At 46.9% G+C, this 10,908-nt stretch overlaps 1 protein-coding gene across 2 annotated transcripts; it reads left to right on the forward strand.

Annotated features, from left to right (window-relative positions):
- The first annotated feature begins 364 nt into the window (after window positions 1-364).
- Window positions 365-3,546, forward strand: Ccr8 (C-C motif chemokine receptor 8). 2 transcript variants are annotated; one of them, XM_029481071.1, is made up of 2 exons: window positions 365-406; window positions 2,449-3,540. In XM_029481071.1, the coding sequence occupies exon 2, from the start codon at window positions 2,463-2,465 to the stop codon at window positions 3,522-3,524; it is 1,062 nt and encodes a 353-aa protein (XP_029336931.1). In that variant the 5' UTR covers window positions 365-406; window positions 2,449-2,462; the 3' UTR covers window positions 3,525-3,540. The 2 variants fall into 2 exon arrangements, with proteins under 2 accessions (XP_029336931.1, XP_021029036.1); XM_021173377.1 differs by having other exon boundaries at window positions 366-413; window positions 2,449-3,546.
- Window positions 3,547-10,908: the final 7,362 nt, after the last annotated feature.

Here is a 10,908-nt window from a genome sequence, read left to right on the forward strand (position 1 = left end):
AACCCTGTCTTGAACAACAAAACAAACAAACAAGCAAACAAACAGGAACCAAGAGTAGATGGACAGATCCCCTCCCATACCACCATCCAGAGGAAAGGTGATGCCCCCTACTTATCTCTGCCCCAGATCTGAGGTGAAAAAGACAGGAAGAATGTACTGAGGCTCGAGAGTCAAGGAGCCCTGGTTGCATAGCACGCTGTTCCATTGCTCTGGAGACAGGGTGGGACTGTCCCAAATAGCAGAGGGGTTGGGGCTGTAAGTCAGAAGTAGCTCTGACTGTTTCATCCTTTGGATTGGCTGAGGCATGGTATATAGCTGAAGTGCTCAGGAGGAGGAGTCAGCACAGCAGCAGACATGCAGCAGAGGAGTGGGCAGCTCTGAAACCTCAGAAGAAAGGCTCGCTCAGGTACCTGGTAAAAAGCATCCTTGGGGTTAGGGCTCAGAGGCAGTGCGGGGGACCATTTTCATCTCCTTACAGAGAGATCAGGAGAAGGCTGATATTTCGGGATCATAAGAGTTTTGAGTGTCTCCAAAGCCTGAGCCCACAAGCGCGTGTGTCTCTTGGTGACTGACAGGAGCATGTCCCTTGTTCTCCAGGACACAGAAAGGGCTGAAAACTCTCATAGGAGTGGAAAAATTAGGCAAGACAGCACCTTCTGGGGATCAACCTTTCTCCACAGAAAACTTCCATTCAATCCCACCTGCTTGTATGTCTGTCAATGGAGTCTTAGAATCTGCATTGTGTGGGGTGTGGAGAAGGGAACCTAGGACCTTGCTCAGGTTAAGCATGTGCTGTGCCCCCAGGCCCTGTAATGTTTTATTTTGTGTTATGTGTGTGTGTGTGTGTGTGAATATGTGAGTGTGTGCATATACAGAAGGTCAGAGGCCAGCCACGGTGCTATGTTTCAGGCGCTCTCCCCTTGGCTTTGTGCTCACCAAGCAGGCCAGGCTGGCCAGGGCCACGGAGCTCTGCCTGTCTCTGCCTCCCCTGCATGGGCATTGCGAGCACACACTGCCAAGCATGGGTTTTGGGGTTTGAACTGAGGTCTCCATGGTTACTTAGCAGGCACCTCGCTTACGGAGATATCTCCTTGGCCCCAGTGTTTTTTTTTTATTTAATTTTTAATATTTTTTATTACATATTTTCCTCAATTACATTTCCAATGCTATCCCAAAAGTCCCCCATAGCGCCCCCCACTTCCCTACCCACCCATTCCCATTCTTTTGGCCCTGGCATTCCCCTATATTGGGGCATATAAAGTTTGCAAGTCCAATGGGCCTCTCTTTCCAGTGATGGCCGACTAGGCCATCTTTCGATACATATGCAGCTAGAGACAAGAGCTCCGGGGTACTGGTTAGTTCATCATGTTGTTCCAACTATAGGGTTGCAGATCCCTTTAGCTCCTTGGGTACTTTCTCTAGCTTCTCCATTGGGAGCCCTGTGATACATCCAATAGCTGACTGTGAGCATCCACTCCTGTGTTTGCTAGGCCCCGGCATCGTCTCACAAGAGACAGCTATATTAGCCCCAGTGTTTGACACGACTGAATTCTAGCCTTTACCAGGCTTACCTCTGGTGAACCCGGTGCTTCTCATTTTGAGCGTGATTGGGATCATTTTTTTTTTCCTATTGCACTTTAAATCGTTTTGGGGGTTTATGGAAGCAATGAGTGAATGAACTAAATTCAAGAATATCATAAGATACATCTGAAGCAAAATACAAAATGAGACATCATGTATGCAGCATAGGAATGAGTATACAAATGTTGTCTGTTGAATACATATATACTTTGTTTGTTTGAAACAGGGCTTCTCTGTGTAGCCCTGGCTGTCCTGGAACTCACTCTGTAGACCAGGCTGGCCTTGAACTCAGAGAGCCACCCTCTTCTGCCTCCCAAGTGCTGGAACTAAAGATGTGTATCAACACACCTGACCTGTATTTTGTTTGTGGATCCATAAAATGAAAGAGAAGCCAGGCACAGTGACTTTTAATCCCAGCACCTGGGAAGCAGAGGCAGGTGAATCTCTGGGAGTTTGAGGTCAGCTTGGTCTATATAGTAAGTTCCATGACAACTAGGGCTATATAGTGAGACTATCTAAAAATACCAAAATTGACTAATTACAACGAGAGAGAGAGAGAGAGAGAGAGAGAGAGAGAGAGAGAGAGAGAGAGCAAGGTGGTACAGATCTGTAATACCTCCACTTAGAAGGCTGAGGCAGGAGGATCATGAGTAGTAGTCTGGGCTATGTAGCAAGTTCCATACCAGCCCAAACCACTTAGTGAGACCCTGTATGAAGGAAGCAAGGTCTAGGGAGAACAGCTTGGTGGTAGAGTGCTTGCCACACACTAGCACCCTGATATTGAGCCGCAGGGAGAAAGGGGAGGTGTTTAAGGGCTTCAATCTGTGAATACAGCCATCAGCACCTCTCACGTGCCTGCTTGACCAGGTCTTCCTGCCTCGATGGATTACACGATGGAGCCCAACGTCACGATGACCGACTACTACCCTGATTTCTTCACCGCCCCCTGTGACTCAGAGTTCCTCCTCAGAGGCAGCATGTTGTATCTGGCCATCTTGTATTGCGTCTTGTTTGTGCTGGGCCTTCTGGGGAACAGCCTGGTCATCTTAGTCCTTGTGGGCTGCAAGAAACTGAGGAGCATCACAGACATCTACCTCCTGAACCTGGCCGCGTCCGACCTGCTCTTTGTCCTGTCTATTCCCTTTCAGACCCACAACCTGCTGGACCAGTGGGTGTTTGGGACTGCGATGTGTAAGGTGGTCTCTGGCCTTTATTACATTGGTTTTTTCAGCAGTATGTTCTTCATCACCCTCATGAGTGTGGACAGGTACCTGGCTATTGTCCACGCTGTCTATGCCATCAAGGTGAGGACGGCCAGTGTGGGCACAGCCCTGAGCCTGATAGTGTGGCTGGCTGCTGTCACAGCCACCATCCCGTTGATGGTTTTTTACCAAGTGGCCTCTGAAGACGGCATGCTACAATGTTTCCAGTTTTACGACGAGCAGTCTTTGAGGTGGAAGCTCTTTACCCACTTTGAAATCAACGCCTTGGGTCTGCTGCTTCCCTTCTCCATCCTCCTGTTCTGCTATGTCAGGATCCTGCAGCAGCTGCGGGGCTGCCTGAACCACAACAGGACCAGAGCCATCAAGCTGGTGCTCACCGTAGTCATTGTGTCTTTACTCTTCTGGGTCCCATTCAACGTGGCCCTCTTCCTCACGTCCCTGCACGACCTGCACATCTTGGATGGATGTGCCACGAGGCAGAGGCTGGCTCTGGCCATCCATGTCACAGAGGTCATCTCTTTTACCCACTGCTGCGTGAACCCCGTCATCTACGCGTTCATAGGAGAGAAGTTTAAGAAACACCTCATGGATGTGTTTCAAAAGAGCTGCAGCCACATCTTCCTCTACTTAGGGAGACAAATGCCGCTGGGGGCGTTGGAAAGGCAGCTGTCCTCCAACCAGCGATCTTCCCATTCTTCCACCCTGGATGACATCTTGTAAGGGGAGTGTGCAGGGCAGGCAGCCTCCACCTGCATTGCTCTTCCTGGCCCCAATCTTCTCCCCTCCCCCCACTCATGTCTCCCTTCACCTCCTTTTCCCACTTCTGGTTTACAGGAACAGAGTCTCACTATGGAGCCCAGTCTGGTTTTGAACTCTCAACCTTTCTGCCTCAGCCTCCTGAGCGCTGGACCAGCACCATCCTACTTTAAAAGAGATAGAATACATGGTTTTCTTCATTGAAAAACGTGACCTCTTAGTTTTGGGATTTTTTGTGCCTGTGTCTATGACAGATAATGTCTTGCAGTTTTTCTCATTTATAATGATCCGGCCAGGTTTGGTTTCCTAAAATGTATTGACCAATACTCCTATCCTCAGGAGCTGAGGAGATGGCTCTGCAGCTAAAGGCACTTGTTCTTACTCTGAGAACTGGACCCAGTTCTCAACACCCACATGGTGGTTCAAACCATCTGCAACTCCAGTTTCGGGGGATCTGGCGTCCCCATCTTGTTCTGCAGACACTAGGAACACATATAGCAAGCATACATAACTGCAGGCAAAACACTTATACACATAGAACAGAGTAAAATAAAATCTATTCTCTGCAATGGTAAAAAAAAACAAAAAACGGTATTTGTGTGGAAAAAAATGGCATTACTTGCTCTTTGAAGGTTTGATACAACTTATTAATAAACCAATCCAGGGGTACTTCTGTACAAAGATTTGCATTTAATTACCAGACGGAAGCATTCAGCCTTTTTATCTGCTTGTGGTTTGTAAGAAATTCTGCTATTCTCTTTAAGTTCACAAGTACATGAGTATGAATTCTTGACAATTAATTTTGTTGAACAATCTTTTTGTAGTATGAGGGTGTCCCTTTCTGGTCCTGATACTGATCATTTGTGGCGCTCTCTCTCTCTCTCTCTCTCTCTCTCTCTCTCTCTCTCTCCCTGACCCATCTCCCTCTCCCTTTCCCTCTCCCCCTCCCCTCCCTCAGCCCCCTCTCCTAGATCAGTTTTGTGGGACTTATCTGTTGCTTAAATCTCTGCAGCGAGCCAGCCTTTGGCCTCGCTGACTTCCTGCCTCCTCTGCTTGCTGATTTCTGTTTTTATTTTCATTTCACCTATTTGCTCTGAGTCTGGTTTGATATGGGCTCCTGGAATTGTCTCTTATCTAAGCATTCACTCGATGCTACATAGTTCCATCTAAGCGCTTTGGTTTTGGGGTGCATTTTACACATTGTAAGTTTGGTCTTAGCCAGAAGTCTGAGAAGTAGTCGTCTACTCCTGCCTTAGCCACTGTTCTACTGCTGTGAAGAGACGCCGTGGCTAAAGCAACTTATAAAAGAAGACATTTAACTGGGGGCCTGTTCAAAGCTTCAGAGGGTTTATCACCGTGGTGGGGAGCAGGGTGGCAGGCAGGGAGGCATGGCGAGAGAAGCAGCTAAGAGCTTTCCATCCTGATCCACAGGCAGGAGAGAGAGCGAGAGAGAGAGAGAGACACAGAGAGAGAGAGAGAGAGAGAGAGAGAGCTTCTTCAACAAGGCAACACACCTTCTAATCCTTTTCAACAGTTCACCACCAACTGGGGACTAAGTATGCAAATATATGAGCCTATGGGGCTCACTTAAACCACCACAACCAGCAGAAATATTATTATATCAAGAATTCAAATTATTCTGGAAAGTAAAGAAGAATTCATAACATTGAGAAGAAAAAAACCACGACAACTTCATACAGTATCTACTTACACTCCTCTCAGAGAACATGCACATAGGGTTTTTTTTTTTTTTTTTTTTTTTTTGGTTTTTCGAGACAGGGTTTCTCTGTATAGCCCTGGCTGTCCTGGAACCCACTTTGTAGACCAGGCTGGCCTCGAACTCAGAAATCCGCCTGCCTCTGCCTCCCGAGTGCTGGGATTAAAGGCGTGCGCCACCACGCCCGGCGCACATAGGGTTTTATTCCTTTAAGATATATCGAGAATTATTTTATGATGCAAGACATGGTTTCCATTCACCCGTGAAGGTAACAGGTTGCTTCTGCAGGTAACTAGTCACGCAGTTCGAGGCTTCTGTGTTCTCGTTCTTTCTCTGATTTTTTTCCTTTCTGCTTCTTTCTTGTTGCTTTTGTGAATCAGGGAGTTTAATGAGGGTTGCTTTCAGAGGTCTATGGGTGAAGAGCGTTTTGCAGGAACAAGAGCAACTACCAGCGGCCACATCACTGGAGACTAAGACTTCTGTATTCTTTATTTGTTTAAAACAACTTTTATTTTTATTTTTTATTTTTATTTGTTTTTTTTGAGACAGGGTTTCTCTGTGTAGCCCTGGCTGTCCTGGAACTCACTTTGTAGACCAGGCTGGTCTCGAACTCCCAAGTACTGGGACTAAAGGCGTGCACCACCACCACCTGGCACAACTTTTATCATATTTTATTTTTAAAAATGATTTATTATGAGTGTAGAGATCAGATCAGAGGACAACTTGCAAGAGTTGGCCCTGTTTTCCCAGTGTATGGGTCTCAGGGATGGAGTCCAGGCACCTTCCCCTTTGAGCGGCTGCACAGGCTGACTCCTTGGTGATTTTCCTTGGTTGTTTATCCCGTGAGTCGACAGAAGAGGCACCGCAAAACACCCAACTCTGATTACGGCTTATTTATTTTCCATTTTAATTCTGTTTGTTTTTACTGTATAGTTTGAAGCTGTTATTGGATATGGACAAATAAAGAATTGTTCTGCATATTTTTAAACCAAATAGCCTCTTTTGTTACTATGACATTTCCTTTGTGCCCAACAATAGTTCTTTTTGAGAGGTAGGTAGGTGGGTTTGAGACAGGATCTATCTACATAGCCCTAACTATCCTGGAACTCACTGTGTAGCCCAGGCTAGCCTTGAACTCACAGAGATCAACATACCTCTGCCTTCAGAGTGCTAGGATTAAAAGCACGAGTCACCATGTCTGGCCCAATAAATATTTCTACAAAGCAAGTTTGAGGTCAGCCTAGGATACAGAAGACCCTGTCTCCCCCCTCCCCCCAAAGTTCAAGGAAAGATAAAATTATTTATTGTTATGGCAAGAGGTTGCCAAGTTGGAATCTTAGAGTAGGATGTTGCTGAAGCCACAGGCTCGTAGCTCATCAGTTGTATCGGCCAGCAAGGCCACCATCATCTTCCTCACAGTCTCCATGCTTCTCTGACCAGTGACGGCAACATGCTGTGTGGGGTGGGACAGGCGACTCTGCAGTGTGTGAGAGACTTGGGGAGTGGAGAGGGGCTTCCGCGGACATTTTTCAAGACTGTCAGCTTCCAGGAGTCCTTAGCAGGACTCACTCGGGCGTCTTGAGTTACACTAAGCTTTCTGATGAGGCAAAGACCTGACTTGGTCCCGCTGCATCCCTTACAGCTGGCCTCAGGTAAGCTCTGTGAACTCCAGGAGGTAAGAGGGGGTGGAGTGAGCGGAGACAGAGGGATCATCTGTCCTGCCTGCCCACACAGCTGCCTGATATCCTTACGGAACCCGTCAACTTCCTTCATACATTTAAACAGGAAATCTTAGTAACGTAATGAAATAATCAGCGGATAGGTTAGGACTTGTTTGTTTGTTTGTTTGTTTTCTTTTGGTTATCACACTTGGGGTAACTGATATAACTGTTTGCTGCTCCCAATTCCTTACCCATTAAAGGGGGCTGGGAATGAAGGTAGAACTCGGTGAGGAATTGGTTAGAACAAGGAAGTTGTGCTCTATCGCCACCTGCTGTTCACTGTCTAGCGGTACCACCAGCTGCCCACAGTTGCAAAGAACTGGATTTCCCTGATGCTTTGGGTTCAACTGGCAAACCCGCATTTGGACTATGTGATTGAATACACATTAACAAGCAAGCAGGTTAACACTTGCAACAGTGTCTGGGGTACAGTTGGGATCCCCTGCCTGTCTTGCTCATTGCCACATCCCGGGTCCCAGCCGTTGTGTACTTGCTGGGTGGATTGAGAAGCTAGCCCCTGGAGATCATTAAGAACCAGGGAGAACTGTGGGTGGAGAGGCGGCTCAGCAGTTAAGATGATTACCACTCTTGCTGGAAGACCCGGGTTCAATTCCCAGCACTTACCTGTCAGCTCACAATCCCTTGTAACTCCAGATCCAGGGTATTTGTGGGTCTCCCTTCTTCCCAGGGTCATTGGCCACCAGCCCATGAGGATGAAGAGATCAGAGTCAACGAACAGGGTTTCGGACGGCCCGTGAGTGTGAACGGAAATGATGACACTCCAGGATCAGCTTTGGGGAGACAGAACAACTTTATTTGGGGTGAATCGAGGGCTGTATAGCTTTGGGGAAGGGGATAGGAATATCCAATGTTAGCACGAGCCATGTTGGAAATGTTATGGCCAGCAAATCAGTTTCCTGGAGACTGCCCACCATTTTGCATGGCTGCGATGGGTGTGCTTTGAGAGATATGGATCCCAGAGACCTCATCCCAGGATTGCTTCCCACTGCTGATCTGCCTTTCCTGTCACTATTACACAGCCTAATGATTCCGGGGTATCAGCCCACCCTATTGAGCAAACTTCTTGCAGATCAACATGAAGACAAACTTTTCTGAATTAGTGCTGTTTAGATGAATTAATGACTTTATAAAACTCCTGATTTAATTCAAACAACTTTAAGAAGAAAGTTAAGGAGATGGTTTTAGTCGTTTTGCCAGAAAGATGGAATAAAGTTAGTATCAAGAATAGAATGGGCCTGCTCCTCATTAGAATTGTTAGTAAAGGCTGCATAAGAAGGAATCCAGTGAGCCTTCACAATTATACTAAGAAGAGAAACTGGCTTGGGACAGATGTGTGATCAAGGAAAAACATTCACTCTTGGTCAGGCCCAAGGATGAGGCTACAGGTGTGCACTGTGATAAAGCGAGGCCATGTAAAACTGTTGCTGTGAACTTATAATGAGCTTAGAGAATGAAACACTGCTGTGAACTTAACTATCAACGTCCTTCTGTAACTCCCCTTTTGTGTAACATTTTATCTATGAGGTAATTTTATAAAGAACTTCTGTCTAAGAAGGTATAAATGCGGAGAGAAAAAATAAAGTGTGGCTCTTGGGGCTCTGCTCCATCCACCCAATGTATATATATGTATATATGTCTCTCTATGCACAATCTGTATGTGTCTGTCTATATGTACGTGCATACGTATAAATATAGGTATAAGTGTATGTACGCATGTTCACTTGTGAAATCGATGAAACAGTTGGTCATGCCCAGTCGAGTGTGTGCGCGCATGACTTTATCCTTTTTCTTTGTCTCTGGCTTATATAGCGTTGAGGAGTAAAGATCACAAGTAACTAAGGTTCTTTTCTTAATCCCCTGCTGCTATCAGTAGGAGTTGATTGCCAGACTCCATGAGCTTCTGGCCCCCAGAACAGTAAGAGAGAACTAAAGGCCAGGGGTCATCAGCCTTTGGTCTTCATCCTCTGTCTCCCACCCCAGTACCTGACCCTGTCGGGGCTGGCTCCCCAGCACAGGGTGGGCAGAGGTCATTAGTTGAAGGCTAAGGCACTGAGATGCCTTATGAACATGGGAGGCACTCTAGGAATCTCAGGTGCTTGCTGACCCGGTTCTTATCTTTATTTGTTTTGTTTTTTCCCTGATTGGTTTCTTAGAGGGAGAAAGGACGCTGAACCTATAATCTAACCAAGGCAACATTTCTCAGTTGTGATTCCATATGACGCTAGCTTGTGTCAAGTTCACATAAAACTTGCCAGGTCAACAGCACAAGCTGCAGAGGGGGCTCTCTGATTTCCAGGTAGGAAGCAAGGAAGAAGGTTGGAGGCAGGATGCGTGGCCGTCCATATCCCTTTGATGGAAACTCATTTCCCCAGGTGAAAGATCCTGGCACCTGGAAGTCCTTTAGCTAGGGGCTCAGAGTGTCTCAGTGGGATCCCAGGTTCCCTGTGAGGGGAAGGGGCTGCTGCAGGAGCTGTGGCCTCAGCAGCAGCTGGAGTCTAGCACCAAGCCCTTATAGCCTCAGGACCTCCATGACTGGCTTACCCAGGTGCCCAGGATTGATGGTGTAGCAGAAGCCAGAGGCCTTGAACCAGACTAAGCACAGTTGAGAAAGCAGAACATAAAAGCCTTCTATGACAACCCCTAGACTCCACCCCAACCCCACTCCCCCAAAATGGCAGCTCTATCAAGAACTAAAACAAAGTGACAAGGATGCTGAAATGTAGCTCGCTCTCCACAGCTGAGGGCTTCTGGGGGGCAGGGGTGGGGGCGGGGGCGGGTGGAGACTCACCTTCCCTTGGGGCCACTAGGGGTTTGACCATGCTCTGGTGAGTATATAGACAACCCCAAAAGGACTTGGTTTTTGTTTGCTTGTTTCTTCCTTTTTACTTTCATCTGTTTTGGGGGGTGGGGGAGAAAGTCATGGGGGAGGGGCAGCCATGGACAGAGCAGGAGGTGAGCATGATCAGGGTGCATGGTGTAAGAATCTCAAATAATCAATAACAATAATATATATATATATATATATATGGGTTTTTATGATTCAGGAGACAGAGGCAGGAGGATTGCCTGGGCTACAACATGAGTTAGACTCAGTATGAGCAATTTCATGAAAAAAAAATTTTTTTTCCCTCTCAAAATAGAAAGCAAAGATGGCTGGAGAGATGGCTCAGGGGTTAAGAGCACTGATTGCTCTTCCAGAGGTCCTGAGTTAAATTCCCAGCAACCAGATGGTGGTTCACAACCATCTGTAATGGGCTCTGATGCCCTCTTCTGGTGTATCTGAAGACAGCTATAGTGTACTCATATACATTAAATAAACCTTTAAAAAAAAAGCAAGCAAGCAAAGATGGCTGGGACCAAAAGCTTACCGCTAGAGCACTCACTTGGTGTTCGAAGGTCTCAGGTTCAGTTTCCCCGCTATAAAAAAACAAAAACAAGGCCGGATGTGGTGGCACATGCCTTAAATCCCAGCACTCAGGAGGCAGAGGCAGGCAGATTTCTGAGTTCGAGGCCAGCCTGGTCTACAAAGTCAGTTCCAGGACAGCCAGGCTAAACAGAGAAACCCTATCTTGAAAAAACAAAATAAAACAAAAAACAAACAAACAAACAAACAAAAAAACAGCCAGTGTGGTGACACACACCTTTAATCCTAGCATTTGGGAGGCAGAGGAAGGTGGATTTCTGAGTTCAAGGCCAGCCTGGTCTACAGAGTGAGTTCCAGGACAGCCAGGGCTATACAGAGAAACCCTGTCTTAAAAAAAAGAAAAACCTTGTCTTGAAAAACAAAACAACAGCCGGGCGTGGTGGCGCACGCCTTTAATCCCAGCACTCCGGAGGCAGAGGCAGGTGGATTTCTGAGTTCGAGGCCAGCCTGGTCTACAAAGTGAGT

This window comes from Mus caroli, chromosome 9 (genome assembly GCF_900094665.2).
Source record: "Mus caroli chromosome 9, CAROLI_EIJ_v1.1, whole genome shotgun sequence".
Taxonomy (NCBI): domain Eukaryota; kingdom Metazoa; phylum Chordata; class Mammalia; order Rodentia; family Muridae; genus Mus; species Mus caroli.

Excerpts from the sequence above, each read along its gene's own strand:
- Ccr8 (XM_029481071.1), top strand. The coding sequence starts at position 2,463 with ATGGATTACACGATGGAGCCCAACGTCACGATGACCGACTACTACCCT.